General features: G+C 35.7%; 2 protein-coding genes and 2 pseudogenes across 7 annotated transcripts in view; 3 read left to right on the top strand and 1 right to left on the bottom strand.

Moving 5' to 3' along the window:
• Positions 1–3,545, top strand: part of LOC114300246 (uncharacterized) — a 38,653-nt gene extending 35,108 nt beyond the window's left edge. For 2 of the 3 annotated variants that reach the window (XM_028245127.2, XM_028245126.2), the window contains exons 18-20: positions 686–802; positions 2,579–2,731; positions 3,158–3,545. In XM_028245127.2, the coding sequence (XP_028100928.2) occupies positions 686–802; positions 2,579–2,731; positions 3,158–3,256 (369 nt within the window). In that variant the 3' untranslated portion in view covers positions 3,257–3,545. Of the gene's footprint in view, positions 1–685; positions 803–2,135; positions 2,333–2,578; positions 2,732–3,157 lie in introns of those variants that run through there. The other variant, XM_082874187.1, reaches the window with a different exon arrangement.
• Positions 3,546–4,009: 464 nt separating this feature from the next.
• Positions 4,010–5,802, top strand: LOC114300235 (tubulin alpha-2 chain pseudogene; annotated as a pseudogene).
• Positions 5,803–6,945: 1,143 nt separating this feature from the next.
• LOC114300247 (AP-4 complex subunit mu) lies at positions 6,946–20,744 on the bottom strand. 3 transcript variants are annotated; one of them, XM_028245130.2, is made up of 13 exons: positions 20,593–20,744; positions 17,721–17,815; positions 13,717–13,887; positions 13,069–13,185; positions 12,826–12,954; positions 12,234–12,360; positions 10,919–11,022; positions 10,710–10,814; positions 10,475–10,569; positions 9,633–9,720; positions 9,471–9,531; positions 8,694–8,767; positions 6,946–8,388 (listed from the first exon to the last, which is right to left on the bottom strand). In XM_028245130.2, exons 1-13 carry the CDS (start codon positions 20,711–20,713, stop codon positions 8,290–8,292), a joined length of 1,386 nt encoding a protein of 461 aa, XP_028100931.2. In that variant the 5' UTR covers positions 20,714–20,744; the 3' UTR covers positions 6,946–8,289. The 3 variants fall into 3 exon arrangements, with proteins under 3 accessions (XP_028100931.2, XP_028100930.2, XP_028100933.2); XM_028245129.2 differs by having other exon boundaries at positions 13,717–13,920; positions 20,593–20,743; XM_028245132.2 differs by lacking the exon at positions 12,826–12,954 and having other exon boundaries at positions 13,717–13,920.
• On the top strand, positions 14,323–16,927 carry LOC145792766 (delta(24)-sterol reductase pseudogene; annotated as a pseudogene). Its single transcript, XR_014332629.1, has one exon. The product of XR_014332629.1 is annotated as a delta(24)-sterol reductase pseudogene (transcript).
• Positions 20,745–21,110: the final 366 nt, after the last annotated feature.

Raw genomic sequence — 21,110 nt, 5'->3', positions numbered from 1 at the left:
GTTCAGTAATTATAAATAAATAAAATCCATAGCCAATAAATCTTTAGAAGTAAAACAAAGTCATTAACTTCCAAGAACTACAATGCATTTATTGTTATGGGACCTTAAACAAACATGACATTTCTCTAGCCCAGCACAACCGTAACCACTGTTGGAGAGTGTTGGAGAAGTTTAAAAGAAAACTAATAAGCAACAGGCATTTATATATATTGAAATATATTACTAAGTGAATAATAATAAAATACAATAAAATTTTAAATATACTATTGTCGAGCCGAACTGGGCCTGGCTACATACATGAATCCAAGCCCAATTCATCATTAAATGAGCTTAAAATGTTGGCCTAGCCTAGCCCTATGGGCCAAAATACCCTTCGCAAGCCCGGGAAAAAATAGGGCTGGGTTGGGCGGGCCAGCAGTCATCGGCAGCTCGATGCCGCCCCTACTTGCATGCCATCTACTGATTTTCATTGTATATGACCCAATCATTTTGATCTGTTCTCTCAATTTATCTTCAATTAACGCTTCTGTTGTCATTTTTCAAATGTATTAAATTATGTTTCCATCTTAATATTCTCATCACATCTATACTCATTTTAGATTACAAATGATTACGAAAACATAATTTGCCCAAAAGGGAGAAACATATGTGAAGATCATATTAAGCATTTGTCTCTCTGATTTAGATTGTTCGAAGTGGTGGAGGATCAGAAATGTGGGGATTGTATGCAAGGTGGCACAAACTTAAAGGAGATCTCACAATGTGCTCTGAGGCCCTTCTAAAGCAAGTTAGATCATACCAGGTAACACGCCATCCATGTTATAAATGTTGTATCACATTGTTACAGTTTTTATGTACTATTTTCCTTATTACATTCTCTCTCTCTCTCTCTCTATATATATATATATATACATATAACATTTCATTATGGGTGTTGATACAATTCATCTTTGTTTTCGTAATGGGCTTTTTTGAGAGAGAGGAACTTAACATAATCTCTCTTTCCCATTTTGTTTGTCCGTTTTAGAAATTCCAACCTTTTAAGGGGACAAGCAATAAATGCATTGAAATTCAAATTTGAAGGCATTATTTCCAGCAATTGCCCCTTTATTCCCACTTCCAAATATACTGGCAATTGTTTATTAGGGATAATTTTGAAAACTTGCACACTTCGTGCTTTGACTTTTCGAAGTGGACATTCTTTTTGGGACATCCCAAAATGTAAAGATGGAAAGGCAAAGAAACTTAACATATTTAAAGAGGAACAAAGCAGAATAAAAACTCTGTAACATGCAACATAATTGGCTTTATGGTTAGAGCATCTCCAACGGTAATAGGCATTTTACCTATCTAAACATTACTATAAAGTATACATTTTATTTTGCCTATTAACTGTTTTATGTTTTTACTCCAACCATTATCTGTATTTTAGCTATTTATCCAAATACTATAAACATTATAGAATGCCACATCAACAACAAAGATGGAGGGAAATAATCCTAATGATTAAATACATTTTGCCTGGCCTTGAAGGCTAGCTACATGTAGCTAGTGAATGTGAGTTGAGTTAAAATGCCTAATCATATGCCTAGTGCATTGAAGTTAAAAAAAGTGAGTCATACTAGGCATTTTGACTAACAAACATTATATATCTAGTGGGTTGGAGATGCTCTTATCATATAGATTTTTTCCTTAAGCTTCAATAAGAACTTGACAATTACACACCTCTCGTCAGGCACTTTCTACTTCTCTTCATCTTTCTCACATCAAATCTGTGGGTAATATTTTCAAATTATAATCTTACTGGCCTATACTCTTCAGTAATTTCAGCCTGATACTCTATGTATAACCAACTGCAAGGATTCTGGGCCATAGCTACAGCATTTGCATTCCCGTGCCCTAGGGTTCGCCAAACCACTGAGAGTGTACTTACCTCATAGTGATAGGCTGATCTACTATATTTGGATCCCTCTTGTTGGCATGGTTTTTTCCCTCTTCTCCATTTTCTTTTTCATTTTTCACTTGGAACTTTATTTCAATTGTTTGTTTTTTTTAATCATTTCACACCTGCAGTTGATTTTCCCAAACAACTATAATTTTCCCAGAGTCTAATATTGTTTGCTGCAATTGCCAAGTTTGTAGTAGAGAAATGCATGCTGAAGAATATATTTATGAAGTTTATGGACACAGATGAGATCACACGGCCAACCACATGAAACAATCCTAACCATACATATCACATGGTGGGACCCATCATGAAAGATACAATTTCACTCAGATTGTTCTCCCTATGTTTTGTGGGGCCCTACGGACACACCATTCTCTACTGTCTACTCACAATGGAGTGGAATTGTGAGTATGAAAACGGTGCCCTCTGATCTTTCTCTTTTATGTGGTTGGTTCTATGGTCGGTTTGTGTCAGTAGACTTATTGCTTGTTTTTTTAGTTCTCCTATATAATCTCTTTTAAGAAGTCTGTTGCATCATCCTTAAGATGAACCAAATTTCTTTGATGAAAGGATGTATGTTGCTGTGATATGTTGTCATCACCATATTTGTTGCTAATTTTGCTCTCACAGGGGTCTGATTTGTGGAAAGACAAAGATCGGTTTAAGAAGTTCGCACATGCTTCATTGGAACTTTGTAAGGTGTATGTGGAAATTTTTTCTTGTACTGGCAGTCGTCAACAACTTTTTGCTGCTGAGATGCACTTGAAGAACATTATTAAACAGGCAAGATATAAACTTTCAATCTTGAAAAGATACCTTGTTTGGTTTGGTTTTCAAAAACTATTTTCTAGTTAACTTTAATATTTCAATCATTTTTTTTAAAAAACTTTTTAGAGGCACCTAAAAAGTATATTATATATGAAGAAATCGGAAAAAGTTAACTAAAGATAATAAATAAATAAAAAAACCCAAAACATTGGCACATTTCCATAAAATATATACATATATATATATTAAAAATTCACCAAAGAGAAAAAATCGCAAAAAACTAAAAACTAAAATATAATTTTTGGAAAAAAAAAACCAAACAAGATGGTTTGATAGTGCTATTTTTATTTATTTATCTGATATTGACGATTTCAGTCTTTGTCAACATTCTTTACCATGTTTTTGCATAAAGTGAGATGAGATCCATTTTTGTACTTTCAGGCTGGGAGCTTTTCTGACATGGAAGAATTTACTGATCTTCAGGCTAGTCTTGATGAGGTTCGAATGAAATTGCAAACAAGTGCACCACCTTCTGTTTAACATCTTACACTAGACAACATTTTGTTTTCTAACGTGTTGTACAATGACGGGGCATGCCACCGGTGCTTAATGTTTATGCATAAAGTTTTTTTATTTTTTTTATTTTTATAAATTAAATAAAGATCTGCTCGAGTGTTTTACAAGTTGTAATTAGTGATCGTGGTTTAGTTTTTTATTTTTGGTTTCAGTCAAGTAACTTATAATGAATCACCAATGTAAAATATGGTTGTAACCATGAGATTTTGTATATTGATGCAAGCTGGTGAAGAAATTTTCATACAGAATAAAATGATGAAGTAACTGAGGCAATCTAGACAATTTGAGAGGAAGTGACAGCCGTTGGTGGGAACGGGAACGGGGCTGGGGGTGATGGGGCAGGGTTTGTCAGAGAGGAGTGGCAGAGGAGGATGGGTGAGTGTTAGGGTTGGAGGGAGTGATGCTAGAGATGTCAAGAGATTTTTCAATAAAATTACTAAATTTTTACTGGAGAAAAGCAGGGTTGTCGGTTGGAGAGGGGTTGCTTGAGGAAAAAGTACTTTTTGCCAGGTTGAAAATCCAAGAAAAAGATGGTTGGGATTATAGTGTGGGTGTTTAAAGATTTTTAAAAAGAAGGTGCAATTTTGGCGGATGGCGTCCAAGCATACAAAAATGTTTTTTCCTGCTTTTGGTAAGAAGAATGTACGAGCTTGTTGGGGGAAAGATGATTTGGGTTAAAAATAATTATATAAGCGTTGCGGTTGTGTCATGACTGAAATGGATTTGGGGAATATCCTACCCATATCTGACCGCCTATGGTTTCAAAATTAATCGAGTGGGTTGGGTAGGTAGCTGCAGGTTATATGGTTGAACAAATCCCAACTTCACCAGAAAAAAAAAAAAAAAAAAAAAAAGTTTGAACTTTCTTATTGAAAAATCCTATTTTATAAAATAGGGTAAATTATGATTTAATCTCCTATGATTTGCTTAAAAAATACGTAGCCCCCCTATAGTTTTATTTCTAACACTTAAACTCACTATATTTTATACCAAAGTGTAATTTTCGATGAAATTGGTTGTTTAAATAGAACGTGTTGCACGATTATAAATGATGAGTGGAGCAATTTTTTTTGCCCAAAAAATATGACAAATGACCAAAACACCTTTATTGCCATATACATACACAAAATGGTGTAATGCAACAGAGAATGGATTATATTCTTGGCAAAACATTAACATCTTTTTCCCCAAACAAAATTCAGTGTTTGAGCATGTATTTCATTTGCCTCAAGCATTAACATCGTTTGAGCATGGGTTTCATGCTTGCAACAGTGCATGAGTTTCATTTACCTCAAGCATTAACATCCTTTTGTTTGTTTCATTTACCTCAGCTTCTCTCTCTCCCTCATTATATAAATATGCAACACCATCGCCTTTTATTTCTCCTCTCATCTCACTACCATCACCTTCCACGCAAAATCACAACCAACCAACATCACCATCATCATATTTCATGCAAAACCACCACTCAAAATCACAACTTTTCTCTCTAAAAATTATCCACAACCAACTTCTTATTCCATGCAATACCACTCCTCAAAATCACCACCACAACTCTCTCTAAAAATTATCCACAATCAACTTCTTATTCCATGCAAAACCACCACTCAAAATCACCACCACAATTTCTCTTTCTAAAAATTATTCAAACCCACTTTTTTTTTTTTATAATTCAAATTAGTAACAAAACCAACCCATGAAATAAAACAATTAATATGTGTAAACATTTAGATTTTTGAAATAGCATAGATGGGATCCATACCAACCAAACCCATTTTTTCTTCCTGTTTTCGACATTCCTTTGGCCCATCTTTCGTACTCTATAATTTTCTAGATTCTTAACGATTTTATCCCGTTCTTTCACCAATCTCCTCACCTTACTTTATACTTCATCCTACACTACCTCGTTTTCTCACTTCTTCCTAAAATGGGTGGTTTCGGTGTACCGAAAGTTGTCCGAAAACTAACTTCACACATTTCAAAGAAACATCTTCAAATCTATTTCTTTCTTTTTCATCATCCACCCTCTTCTGTTGCTTCATCTATAGCATTGTGGAGGCTTATAACAGTGTTCTTTCTACGCACTCTCTCCTCAAGCACACAGATGTGGCTGTGCTTTTGGACAATGAAGCCATTTACGATATCTGCCAGAGATCCCTAGACATTGAAAGGCCAATTTATACCAATTTGAACATATTGATTTCCCAAATAATATTGTTTTGACAACTTCTTTAAGGTTTGATGGGGCCATTAATGTGGACGTCACAGAGTTTCAGACTAACCTTGTACCATATCTCCGTATACATTTCATGCTCTCCTCATATGCCCCTGTACTTTCAGTTGCGAAAGCATGCCATGAGCAGTTATCTATACCTGAGATCACAAATTTAGTGTTTGAGCCTGCAAGCATGATGGCGAAATGTGATCTGAGGCATGGGAAATATATGGCCTGCTGCTTGATGTACCGTGGAAATGTTGTTCCAAAGGATGTTAATGCACCCGTTGCCTAGACTGTACAGTTTGTTGACTAGTAGTTTGTAATGGCATTAAGAAGAAAATTAGAGAAATAAATAAAGGTAATTTAGACTTTTTATAATTTCTGTTACGTCCGTCCAAAATGGTACTTTGGTATGAAGTATTAGGGGTTTTAAGTATTACAAATAAAACTATAGAGGAGTTTCATGTTTTTTGAGTAAATCACATAGGGTTAAGTCATAATTTACCTTTAAAATATCTTAATTTTTTTAAATGAACAATGAGGAACAAGAGTGTTGCTTTTTGAAAAGTTAAAAGCTTTCTTTTCAAATTTCAATATTTTATTTATCAAACAAATAAATAATATGTATATATATATATATATATCAATATTTAAGAAAAAATTCTAGTTATGCAGTTGGGTTGACTTTTGTGAATTGTGCATCAGTCTGGATATTGCATTGAAACTGTCCATTTAAGATCAAGTTGAGTCAAGTTAGATGAATTGGATATGTTTCAGCTGAATGTTTGCCAACCCTATTATTACAAAAACTAATTTTTTTTTTTTTTAGGAAGTCGGAAAATATGCATAATATTAAATACCAAGCTCATTCACATGTCTAGCCATGTGCATGTTTAATTTCGCATTAGGGTTGTCTATTACCACTTAAATGAGTTGATTATAACTTATTTTAATTTGTATTCTGTCTCAGACTATTTAATGCAATTTATACTTACAACTTATAAAACAAAAATAGCTTAAATAAGTTGAAAAAATTAATTATATGATAGCTGGAGGAGGAATGCTTTTAATTTTTGTCTTCTGATTATCAACTTTTAATTTATAATCAACAGCACCAAACAAACCCATTGTCCATTTTTCCTCAAAAGAAAAGAAAGAAGAAAAAAAAAAACCGTTTGTCCATACCATCCACACTGGACTAGTTAACAGTCACAGAATTCCCAAGATTATTCCTTGTTAGGGCAATTGATTGCACTTGATATATATTCTGCTAAAATCCCATGAGCATCACTAGTATCAAAGCCAAAAGGCTTTCACTTTCACTTCAACATGTTCTAAACATTTTTTTTACCCCTCCCCGCTTTCATAATTTCAAAAATTAACCAACAATCTCATGGTTGAGTTAATCATAGTTAATCATGAAAAGAAACACATATAACAAAAAAACAACTATTATTAGAAAATACAAATATTATTCAAAACATAACCCATCTTACACAAACCCTAGGAAAGCAACCACCATAACAAAGACAAGCTACATGGAAAAACACACGAGAAAAACAAATCCCTACCAACCAATTAACAAATCAAGGGGGAGGAAACTCGGATATGATATGGATATGATCCCCTTAGCATAATACATTAACACTACTATCACAACCCATAGGTGTTGGAAGACTTGAAAGAATGTGAGAAAAACTCAAGGACTAGTGACCGAATGAGGCGAGGATAGGGAAGGGATGGGAAAATCCTTTGGAAGGGCAGGGATGGAGGGCAATGTGGGCTTGGGCAGATCAGGGAGATGAGGCAGGGGAGGCAATTCGGGCAGTTTTTGCACCTTTGGCTTGGGCAAAGGTGGCAGTTCGGGCTTGGGTAAAGTTGGGACGTGAGGCACAGGTGGAATTTCAAACTTAGGCATAGGTGGCAATTCGGGTTTTGGCAGAGAGGGCAGTTCAGACTTAGGAAGCTCAGGAACTTTAGGGAAGGTTGTGTCAAGGAGAGAGTGAGCTGCAAGTACTTTGTTACCGCTAACAGCTAACGAAGTGATGAGCAACAGAGACAGAAGGTATGATGAGTTCCAATAATAAGCCATGTTGGTTCAACCTGACGATGCAATTCCGGAGAGAGAAAAATGTCTAATGGTTCCTCTTGAGAATGGATTACTACATGCAAGGGTTTGTTTCGGGGTTTTATAGAGGGATGCAGCAATTTGGACAGGTAAGCACTGTTATCAGAAAGAGCTAGGTATTGTTAGTTGACCTTCTCATCCACTTACCAAAAAATTAGGTCAAATCTTGACAAAAAGTCAACAGAAGTTTACCTGCCATCAGCAAAAAATGCCCATGTGGACAATTAATACCCAATGATCATTGATCCTTGTTTCCCATCACTGGTTGTTTAGAGAAGTATACAATAAGACGTCGTTCACCAGAAACTTCAAATTTTCTGACACGGGTCCATCTGTCTGTTATTATTTTAATGTGTTTAACCGACCAAAGCTCTTTGTATGATGTTTTTAATGAATGACTCCAAACGGCATACATATGTAGTTATATTCATTGCAACAATGTGGAAGATATAATTCTTAAGGGAAAAACTAAAAAGAGAAATGAAACAGTATGAGGATATATGCAATTTATTTAGCGTGCATATTTTTAAAAAATCAATTGAAAACATAAGATTTAGCTCAAGAAAAAATATAAAAAAATTTGAGGCAAAAGAAAGAAATAAAGAATGAAATATAAAAAATAAAGACAACAAAGAGAGTTGCTTCCATCTATCATATACGGGCAACATAAGAATTAGCCTGGGTAACATATCTCACCCATCGATATGGATTGCAAGTTTTGGATTTCTTTGCTATCTGCAAGTACTTCACCTGTATCAAAAGACCATAGCAAAAAACTAGGCAATCAAATGACTAAAAGATACAATACAGCTAGAGTTCTACACTTGCATTCTGTGATAGAACAAACGACAATAACTTGCATAATTATTATTCACCATTAGTTACATATGATACATGTATTATATATCACAAGTCACTGAGCCAAATGAAATCAAAATGAATGGGAATGGATATGAAATGGAGTCACTAACAGCTATTGCCAAATGGGCCAGACTGATTTACCAATGTGAAGGTAGACTGATTGTTAATCAGTAAAACCAGGAGTATATCTTTACCTGAAGCCTTGAGGTATTATACATTGGTATTGTAAAGGTCATGCTCACTGGGCCAGCTTCCTTTGTGATGTTTCCTATTTAACCAATATAATTGCATTAAAAAAAAAAAATGGAAATGTAAAGGGAGGAAAAGATCTAAACTGACATGGGATGTAGTAAAAGAATTTATGAATTTATTTAATTTAGAATAAACTTTTCCCTTTAGTCCATATAAATGGACTGGATGGGGCAGTTCTCTTGTTGTGGGCCCATCCCGAGCTTATCTTGATAATCCAAACCGTATCTGACAACGCCCGCTCAAAAGATTATCCAAGCAAAAAATCAAATTGATTGAATTCAGTAGCCACATGATTGGTGCACAAAATAATGCAAAAAAAATACGATCTATTCTTAAAATGCTACTCATCAATTTTTTTTGCATGATTTTGTGATTTTATCATGTGACTGCCGATATTCAATTAACTTAATTTTTTGCACGGGTAATTTTCATGGTGGTCTCTACAGGATGAATGATTTGGATTATCAAAATGGGCCCAAGATGAGCCCACTGCTAGAGAACTGCACTGTCCAGTCCATTTATATGGACTGGAGAGAAGCTTTATTCTTTAATTTAACTGGGCATATAACCCTTAATAGAATAGAATGGTGAAAAAGGATTCATGTAACTTAGTTTTGTTTGGTTTGGTTTGGTCTGGTAGAGTTATATATATCACTACAATTGACTGAGATCTAATTTTCAAGGTGCTTGTTGTAAGGTATTGATTGACAAAATCATACCATGTGATTCCGGTGCAAATGTCAGCTTTGCACGAAGTGTATGTTCAGATCCACCAACAATCTGTTGTGCATTGCACCACAAAGTAATTTAAGTTGAGCCATAAATTTTTTTACAAATGCATTGAATAGTAGGCACGCGAAAGCATTGAGAAGAAACATTGCCTTTTTTAGACTCCATTCAATTTTCTTATTTGACTCCTTGAAATCAGTCGTTTGTCCAAATGCCTCAGGTTCCAACTCAAAACTGACTCTGAAATACGATGAAGTGGAGTTAAAATGAGCAAACATCAGTACTACGATAAAACGCAACTTCATTAAAAACAAATTTAAATTAAAAAAAAGGAAAGAAAAAGGAAAAAGAAAAGAGTCTGCCTTTTTTAATTTTATTAGTTCTCATTGTTTATGTTTTAAGTTACAGTCAACATTTTTCAAAACACACAAGCACTAAAAGATCTGAAGAACCCACACCAAGATTACTCCTAAGTGTTAACTACTCAGACTACCAGAAAATATAAATTCAAATTTTTGCTCCAATTTGGATTTTAAAAAAATAAGGAAAGAAAAAGACTTGCTTCGCAAGCTAGATAACTTATTTTGGTTGATCTGTGTGTGCGCACGCATTTGCATAAGTGGAAAGGGTTGGCCTATATTCTATCTCCAATAATATCTTCAGATATTTTGAATATTTAGCATTCCTTTTCATGTATTCAATAAATTTAATACCAGGTGCATCAAATATATGCCAATCTCATACAAAATTGGTACCCTCAGATCACACACATTTTAGCATGCCGCATTTACTTATATTCTGAAAACCATGCTATATTTACTTGAGCTTTGAAGACCATGTCTAATACACTTTCTTGATGAAACAACATCCATCCATTAAGAAGTATCGACATAACGTTGCTAAAAATTAATATTTAGTTAGTAGATCCCAAAACCAATAATAAAAAATGTCTGCTTTTACCTTCCAGACAGAAATTAACTGTATTGAACAATACCTAGAGGTATACATTGGTAGTGGCATCTGCACTTGAATAGTGTTTGCAGTAATGGTAGAGGCAAATTCAGCATGTATTTTCAGAATCACTTCAGCCTTAAACAGGAAGAGCAAAATGAAGATTTGGACTTAGTAATTTAAAATTGGCATTCCTAGAGGCAATTATCCCAGTAACTGCCATTGTTGCTGTTAAAAACCTTTTGATTATTTAATTAAACAAGAAAGGTAATATATACCTTAAGTGGGCCAGCTTTTTCAATCAAAACGTTAATACGAAAAGGAGGCTTGAATTCCTGGGTCATCCGGTAATTCATGACAGGAAACTCACCATCTGGTGGCACCTGAAAATGTTATCAAGACGAGGCATCCATTTTAACAGGAGAGGTTTTAAACAGGCACACTCTGAAATACAACTTTCAACGTTACATTGTCTTGTATAACTCACCAAAGTCAGAGTTCTGTCCATCTCAAAGCTACCAAGATTTACAGATTCATGGAAATTGCAATCATCTAGAATCACTGGTCCAGAGCCAAAGGAACCACCATAATCTGTTTCAGAAAGCAGAAATTTATTGAGGTGATGAAAAACATGTGTTAACATGTGTCCACGAACAACCTCATCTATAAAAGTGTTGTCAGTATTTTTTGATTCAAGAACATATCTTACAATTTTCTAGAGGTAAATCATTACTACCATCAATACATATCTTAAATTAAATGTATCTTACGAGAAATATATGATATGTGATGTGATATATGATACGTACATGATACATGATCCAATACATATGTTACATCAATACTTAAATTTCTTTGGCAATTTTGGAAAAAATAATTGATCTTGAATTATGAAATTAATATTGTCAGCAATTTTCATTAACTTGTTAAAAAATATTATTTTTTAGATGAAGTGTACCTTTTGTTTTATTTTGTCTACCTTTTTGACAAATATTGACTTGTATGGTATTAAGCATATTGTGTTATTGATTTACGCCTAGTTACTTGGTTAAAGTTTAACATTTGCTACTATGACCAAGATATTTTTTATTTTTATTTTTATTTTTATCAGACTATGAACAAGCTATTTGAGAATTTGAAAGTTGTAAATAAATTATTAAAACATAAATTGTTAGTGAAGACAATATGTGCAACATATTACCAAATCATTATGAATGATATTTGAGGGTAAATTTGGTTCAAGAATTTAATAATGTACTGAAATGCTATATTTTTTGTTATACATATTTTAACTCCACTAAGCATTTTATATGCATTAAGTATTGATATATGCATATCTTTAATTTAAAAAACCTTATGCAATTTGAAGGATTACCGCTTCGTGTTTTATTCTCAAAATATATTTGTTTTTCCTATAACCATATTTATTTTTCAACCTATTTTTAAAAGTGTTAAAAAATCTTACAATACATGACACGATACGACACGATACACGATTCAGGGAAAAAAAAAAAAAAAATGTCACACGAATCTCCCAATTTGACAACTATGTCTATAAGAGGATAACAATTTGCCAATCACAGCCCACTCTGTCATTAGCGCAGAGACCAAAAAAAATAATGAAGGAAACATATAAACCTATTTGAACAAACTTAAAATGCATGTAATTGTATCAAGATGTAGAAGAGGGCTCAAAGTTTTAACTTTCATGCTAGTCCATACTTTTCCACACTTGGAATGATGACAAGAAAAATAAATCAATTTTTTTTTGGCAAAAAAATAAAAATAAAGCATGTTGCTACCATAGATTGATCTCCCGTCTCTTCCTATGCTCAGGTCCTCATTGAGGGCTAATCGGATTTCTGGATTGCCAGTAAGATAACTCTTCATTTGAATAGTGCCATCGATCTCAGAAGTCAGTATATATCCCTGTTTAACCGATACCATTTTGTTAAATGAGAGCTTGAATAGGAAGCCCATGAGGCATAAGAGAGAGTTTCAGAGTCAAATTAGGAGACACTTGTCAATGAAAAGCAAGAAAATTATGATTATATACCAAGAATAGAATTTGACAAGAGATTCAAGAATAAGAGTAGCAGTGTAATATCCATAACCAGTTTCAAATGGCTCCAGAATGTATGAAAACAAAATCTATATATACATATAATTATAATGTGTATTTTCCTATACAATGTCATTGTTGCTTAAGAAATGGAATATTATTTTCCCAGAAATTATGATTATTGTAATTATAAATAAAATATTTTGCAACTTTTTATGTAGGCTGTTCACCTCTTTTGATTAATTTCTTAACACAACACTGCAATTGTTGCAATTCTAAGATAAATGAATATCACATGAATTTTTGATTAAGCTGAAGAGACAAATACCCACACTAGAACTGAATGTAATGTTTATTTTCTCAATTATATCCACAAAAATTTCCTCCCTCTTCCGACCCCCAGGTTCATTTGCTACAACAGATTTTGTGACAGCTGTCCCTGGCATTCTTTTGCTCCCGTGCTGCATGCATTCAGGTTGTAAAGTCAAACATATCATACACATTATGCAAAAATTAGAATTAGATTCCACATGAGTCTACTTATTTGTAATATGATTAATCAAATAACATAATACCATAAAGATTGCCGCAGGGCCAAGGGTTGGTAAGCGTGCAGCATCAAACATAATTGGTTCATTAAATACATAGGACTTCAAGACTTCGGTGGAAGTTGTTTGCACATAACCAAAATCCTGGCACAAAAATAAATAAGTAAATAAATTAAGTCATGTTTAAGCTCGTAAGTTTTTAGATTAGCCAGAAAAGTTGGTAAATTGTGAGAACGCTGCAAAAAAAATTACCAAGCTTAATTGGATTTTCTGGAACTTTACATATGCAAACTCTTCTAAGCAAAAAGAAACTAGGCACATGATACATGTTGTGAATTTGTATTTGATGCAGTCTGATTCCAAGTAAAGCTCCAAAGTTGAGCAGCTAGTACTCATTCTAGTAATTTTTTGTATAAACTAGAAAGAAACTTCCAACCCATAGAATGAGTACTTAAAACATGGTAATGAACTATACAAACTACTTTTCTTTGATGGGAAGAACGAAGTGGAAGGTTAACTTTCATGAAGAGGAAAGACAAGGAGCACAGTGAAGGACATCTGCTTTTGTTTGACTCTTACAGGACGACTCACTTGCAAGAAAAGACAGTTTTCTCATTTATGATGCATATGAAACAGTACATCCAACAAAGATGCACATCATGACAGGATACTTACAACAACTTCATCAAGCAACTCATACACAAGCACAAAATTTTTCCGAAATGAATCTTCATTGAGAACTCCAAGGTAATCTTTGATGACACGTGCAATCCTCTGTAGAAGTTCCAAGACAAGAGAAGGTGACACATTGGCTCTCGTGGTTGCAACAAACAGCAATCCAACAACCTTCACATGGAAGTAGTTCACACCATCAACGTTCTGTTGAAAAGAAAGAAAAGCATGTGATAACATTAGTGTGTTCAATTGACCAACATAATTTAATTACAATACTCCACAGGTAATATAGGATACAGATGCAAAGTAATGAACAAAAAAGATGGAAGAGAAGAGACCAGGAGGACATTATAGCAGATTTTTATTATTTCAACTATGGGCACATATAGTTATGAAGTTTACAATCGTATTTTGACAGTACAAATTATTAGTCTCAGTACTAATCTAAGAAGGGATCAATAAGTAGTTCAGCTAAAGATGTTAAAATCTACCTACTCCACTAAACCTTCACCCACTTAAACCTACTCCACTAAACCTAACCCACTACACCACTACCACCTCACCTACTCCACTAAACCTAACCCACTACACCACTACCACCTCCACTTCACCTACTCCTTACCTACTACACACTCACCCTCTTCTATATATAGGAATCATGAATCATTGTAATGTACATCAAAACATCAATCAATAATACATACATTTTAACATGGTATCAGAGCAAGGTTGAGAATTTAGTGATTCCGCTTCACCGGCGGACGGCAGCCTCGCCTTGGCCGTCCGCCGGACAAACCCACAATTTCTAATTCTCTCTCTCCTTCCTCAACAAACTGATTCGTCACCCAACCCGTGAAGCAACGGTCCAGATTCATCCAAAACCCATCTCAGTCTACGTTTCAAGCCTCATCTGAAAGCCTCTGCGTCTGCACTATACTATAGCATTTGCATTTGCTCTCTCAGTCACTTCTTTCAATACAATGTCAGATCTTGAGGCCCCACTACGCCCCAAGAGGAAGAAGATTTGGGTGGACTATTTTGTCCAGTTCCGATGGATTTTGGTTATCTTTGTTGTCCTCCCTATCTCCTTCACATTGTACTTCATGACATATCTTGGGGACGCCAGATCTGAGTGCAAGTCCTTCAAGCAGCGTCAGAAGGAACATGATGAAAATGTCAAGAAAGTAGTGAAACGCCTCAAACAGAGGAATCCATCCAAGGACGGCCTTGTCTGCACAGCTCGGAAACCCTGGATTGCTGTTGGAATGCGCAATGTGGACTACAAGTGCGCTCGGCATTTTGAGGTTGATCTCTCTGCATTCCGAAATATCCTCGAAATCGATAGAGAGAGAATGATTGCCCGAGTTGAGCCTCTGGTCAACATGGGGCAGATAACCAGGGTTACTGTCCCGATGAATCTTGCCCTTGCAGTTGTTGCTGAACTTGATGATCTGACTGTTGGTGGCCTCATCAATGGCTACGGTATTGAAGGAAGTTCCCATATCTATGGCCTGTTTGCTGATACGGTTGTGGCCTATGAGATTGTTTTAGCTGATGGGCAGGTTGTTAGAGCTACAAAGGACAATGAATATTGTGATCTTTTCTATGCTATCCCGTGGTCTCAGGGAACACTGGGGCTTGTTTCTGCTGAGATCAAGCTTATTCCAATTCAGAAAGAATTTGCAAGAAGGCCTAAAGCTGAAATTCCTGATGTGAATCTTCACGAGTGGTGGGCTTTCACAAGAACATGCTTTTTTCTCTCTCCCACTTTTCTTTTTCCACCACCCACACCACACCATCCCTTTCTTTTCTTTTCTTTATTCTCCACTCACAAAACATTATCATCACCTTTTGCACCTCACCCGTTGCTCCACTTTCTTTCTTTTCTTTTATTTTCTTTATTTATTTATTTATTTTATTATTAAAAAAAAAAAAAAAACACGGAGGAAGAAGACGAACTGCAAACTCATTTTATTCATATCGGGCCTCACCCCGATCACCATTTTACACAAAAAAAAAAAAAAAAAAAAAACAAACAAACAAACAAAACAACCACACCCACAGTGGGATTTTTCTTTTCCTTCTCTATTCTACTGCAGGTCTCTTCTTCTTACTTTTATCTTGGGCGTCCCGTGCCAGTCCGGTCTCCGTGTTTCCTTGTCCACCGAGCACGTTCATGCCCCCATACTCCTCCACTGCAGCATATGGAGGACCTCCAAATCGGAACATAACGGTGGCCTTCCGCTTCAGCTCCTTGTTTTCTGCCCTTAGCACGCTTATCTCTGCTCGCGCATCCTTATACATGCGTTGGAGCAGAGCCAGCTGGGAGTTTAACTGCTGCACCTCATTTGCCCTACTCTGCAGCCGGTTCGACAAGTTTGTGACCGCCGTCATGCTTTCCACACATGCCTTCAATGTATACTGATTGGCCTCCACATCCGACAGCATTGCCATTCTTTGCTCCACAGACCGCATCGGAAAGTTCAACGGAGCAAACTCCGGGGCACTTGGTTGAGGTTCCAGTGCCACCGCTCCAGTAATCTCTCTTGTTGACTCGTTGAGGTCGGGAAAGAGGGTGAGCAGACCGCGGGAAGACGAAGCCATTTTCTGGGCAACCAAGTGTTACAGACTATTTTCTGGGCAACAGAGTATTACAGACTATCTCTCCCCGCAAACGGAACTATCTTTCTCAGCAACACGAAGGATTTTTCAGAGGTTTCTCTCAGTTTTTCTCTGCCTCAGCCTCTGCCTTCGTCTTGGTTAAATAGCCGAGGCAGCCACGCGCATCGCGCGCCTCTTGACGCCCGACAAACTGGCACGCCTTTTCATGGCACATCCTTTGATAAAGTGGGCGCGCCTTTTGAGGGCGCGACTTTTGAGGGCTCACTATATATATCCATATATATCTATATTTGGGCAGCCTATATACACCATCATACAGTGTATTTTTTATGGGTCCGACAAGACTCTGTAAACTGTCCCGACATTGATTCCGGTTAGCTCCTTTATGGGTCCGACAAGACTCTGTAAACTGTCCCGACATTGATTCCGGTTAGCTCCTTTATGGGTCCGACAAGACTCTGTAAACTGTCCCGACATTGATTCCGGTTAGCTCCTTTATGGGTCCGGCAAGACTCTGTAAACTGTCCCGACATAGATTCCGGTTAGTTTCTACAAGGGTCCGACAAGACTCCGTAAACTGTCTTCTACAACGGTCCGACATGACCCCATAAACTGTCTTCTACAACGGTCCGACATGACCCCATAAACTGTCTTCTACAACGGTCCGACATGACCCCATAAACTGTCTTCTACATCGGTCAGACACCGCCATCCAGTGTCCTCTACACCGTTATGACACCACCATACAGTGTCCTCTACAACGTTATGACACCCCCATACAGTGTCCTCTACAACGTTATGACACCACCATCCAGTGTCTTCACCAATGGTCTGATACGACCATACAGTGTCTCCTATCCTCTTTTATTTTTATGTATTTTCTTGTTTTGTTACTCTCTCCAAACTCAAGTTGGTTAGTTCCTATCCCCCTTGAGTTTGCGGGGGGCTGTTAAAATCTACCTACTCCACTAAACCTTCACCCACTTAAACCTACTCCACTAAACCTAACCCACTACACCACTACCACCTCACCTACTCCACTAAACCTAACCCACTACACCACTACCACCTCCACTTCACCTACTCCTTACCTACTACACACTCACCCTCTTCTATATATAGGAATCATGAATCATTGTAATGTACATCAAAACATCAATCAATAATACATACATTTTAACAGATACTATAAGTTAAATGGATGAACTTTGTTTTCAAACTATATGTTGAATAAAGTTAATTTTTTAACTCTTAAAAGAGCCACAAAGATGCAAAATAGAGAAGAAAAAAACTATGTATGAGATATTCAGCGAGACTATATTTCAACAGAATAATTAAAGTGCCTAGAATTAATCAATATTTAAAAAGGAAAAAATACCTACAAAGACAGGTGGTGCCTCCTCTTCACCATCCTCTTTCCAAAACTTAACTTTGCGGAAAAAAATCTCTGCACTTCCTCTTTGTACATCACCACGGTCTGCATCAAAACAACTATATAATCAACAAAAACTTTAGTCTACACAATAAATTATAAAAGCGGGGGAAGTCAAATTGAGTCATCCTCATACATTTAACAACCCCATTTCTTAGTTAAAAAGCCATGAAAATTAAATAACCATGTATAGAAGAATGTAGGCCCAAAAACAATTATGCAAGAGGTTCAGGGGGGAAGAAGAAAGCGGGGAGAGTGTGTTATGATCCTCGTGAACTCAACATATGGCATCAGGTGTGGGTTGGGCTATTCTGGTATAAGATGGAATACAAGAATTGATCTCACACATTTCATGATACCTGAGTCTCTTGGCGTATTAGTCCAGTTCCTAACATCTAATTTTAGAGCTAGCGCCAAGACATGAGTTCAAGCCACGAATGGGGCGACGATGGGCTGGATTAAAATTTTAAAATACCTTACTAAGGTGTTCAAAATACTAGGTAAGTGGAACCACCAAGGGAAAAAGAGCTACCATTGAATGTCTGAGTAGGCCCCCCGTGATGTCAGCGCAAAAACGTGGTGGTGTAGGTCTAAAGGAACTGTGAGATCAATTTTTATAATCCGTCCCATAACAAAATAACTCAATCCTAAGAAGCATGGATACAAACAAGAACATGAACACGGACACGTGATATGACACGGACACGGACACGCTGGGACGTTAATTTTCAAAAAATGAAGGACATGACATGTGGGGGACACGCATGGAATAAATAATTTTATATATTTATTATATGTTATATATATATAAATATATCATTCAAAGTTAATAAAAAAATGCAATATGACACTAATTCCTACAAATTTATATGAGTTTTGTTTTATTATTGTATCTTAAGTTGTTTTATTCAAACTTATAATTAGTTTCACATGCGTTTAATCGATAAACAAGTGTATTTAAGTGATTGACAATATATCCTTCAAGTGTCCAAAGAGTGTCCGGATTTTTAAAAAAAAATTCAAAATAGGACACATTTTGAAGAGTGTCGGACAAGTGTCCTAACAGTGTCCAAAGAGTGTCGGTGTCTGACACAGATACGACACGGATATGTCACCTTCTTAGAAGTGTCCGTGCTTCTTGGGCTCAATCCATGCCCCATACATAGGTTGGGCCAACTAGGATCGTACGCTTCTAAGCCCGACATCTATGACAATCTACTTTATCGACACTAACTCGATGGTTGCCCCTTTCTCCTTTAGTGACTCTACTTACCAATCAATATTCAATACCTTAACAAGTAATTTTAATCCATTCTCTAGGTCAGCCACTCCTTGGAGGCTTGAACTCATGTTGTGGTGCTACTTTTAACAACAAATATTAGGAACTTGATCAATATGTTAAAAGACCAAGGTCTGATAGAATGCATGAGATCAATTCCTCTATTTGACTCCTTACCAGAATAGGCCAACCCATGTACCATAACATAGGTTGGGCCCACCAGGATAACGAGTTCAAATGCTATAGAGTAGCTTGTATTATGGGACATGGATAGAGCTATTCCATCATGTGATGGAATATAAGAATTGATCTTACACCTTCCATTAGACTTAGATCTTTTGGTGTATTAGTCAAGTTCCTAACAGAATATCTACTTGAAGTAAAGTGAAAAACAAAATAAGGAAAACACTAGGAAATAAATTAACCTAGAAAATGTGACCTCAAGTGAGTTCAAATACTAAAAATTACCTAATTACCTCACATGTTGATGGACGCCAAAAAATCCTGCTACTGTAGTGTTAGGCATTCTCTTCTTTTTCTTGCTCACAATAAATGGCATGTTTAGGGCATCCTTATCCAAATGTTAATTTGAGTGAAAAAACAACACAAACTGTTCACTCCTTGATTCAAACTCATCAAATTAAGTTTTATTCAAATTTTACACAAATGAAGGGAGATTTGATTTAAATCTTGACTCAAATGTCCAAAGGTTATATGTGCTTCATTTATTTATTGAATTCTCATTTTTTATATGATGGAAAAATTTAAAAATAATTTGAGTAAAAATTGGCATTTTTCCATTGGAGTTTTTCATATCAAATGAAGCTTTTACTCATATTCGAGTCATGATTGGAGCTGGCCTTAGGTGTCTGTCCATTGTACATTTATAATAATTGTGTATAAGAGCATTAAGTTTGTTAATTGATGAATATTAAATAAACCCAATACCGTCAGTTAACTTCCCAAAAGACCAGACATATTAATCTTTGCAGGCATTGGTTTTGAAAGCTCTTCAGGGAAGAAGGCATACATCATAATAATGCATCAACAATAAAAATAATTTAAAAATAACAAACACCAATTAGAGCTAAAGAAAACTCAAAGCTTAAACAATGTCATTGCATAGTGGTACTAACAATTTAACTACCAAACATCCATAACAGCCCAATTGCGAATCAAAACTAGAAACAACCCAGGATTGATTGAGTTCCAATAGCTAGCCTAATTGTGCCATCATACAGAATTGTGATTGGTCATTTAACATAAGTTTCAAACATCAATTTGCAATAAAAATTCAATCAATAACATGAAAATGTGGAAAAGATTTAGATCAACAGCTAGAAAATGCAGATCAGTGAGCTCCATTGTAACCACAATTGTCATTACATGGAAATCAAATAATGAAGAGATCAAGAGGAATTGGAAACACAACTTTCTTTCCTGATGAGATCTAAAAGAAAATTGGGCATATGAATGTGTGTGTGTGTGTGTGTGTGTGTGTGTGTGAGAGAGAGAGAGAGAGAGAGAGAGAGAGAGAGGTCACAGTCGCGGAAGACGATGTTGTCGCCTCTCTGCGAAAGCACGAAGAACTGCGAGATCATGGTCGTTTCGCCTTCCAGTTTCAGAGTATGTCTATGGAGGGTGGGCAAGCTAAAATTTGACATGATAGGACTAAAGTGTCATAATATATGACAATGTTTTTTTTTTTTTTTTGGCAGAAATTCTATTTTCATAAATCTTTTAATCTGTACACATATTTAATGTAAGAAATTTTTATTATAGTTTTATCATAAAAAAAATATATCAATATATACATTAAATTTTCTCTATACGTATCTTTTAGAAACAATAATTCTCAGTACACATTTTTTGAAAAAAACATAATTTAAAACTTATATTATTCCTCTATTATTTCTTTCAAGTCTTCTATAATTACATTCTATTATCCTCCATTACAACTAATGTAGCGATAAAAATGTGAGTTTAACGTGCAAAAATTGATTTGTTTTCTTTTCTATTCGTTATTTTCATTCGGCAAACTAGTATTGCAAATTTTCACTA

The sequence above is a fragment of the Camellia sinensis genome, chromosome 6 (genome assembly GCF_055761805.1).
Source record: "Camellia sinensis isolate YWXY chromosome 6, ASM5576180v1, whole genome shotgun sequence".
In the NCBI taxonomy this organism is placed as follows: Eukaryota; Viridiplantae; Streptophyta; class Magnoliopsida; order Ericales; family Theaceae; genus Camellia; species Camellia sinensis.
Note: the sequence above shows the minus strand (reverse complement) of the source record. Positions and strands in the feature narration are given on the sequence as shown.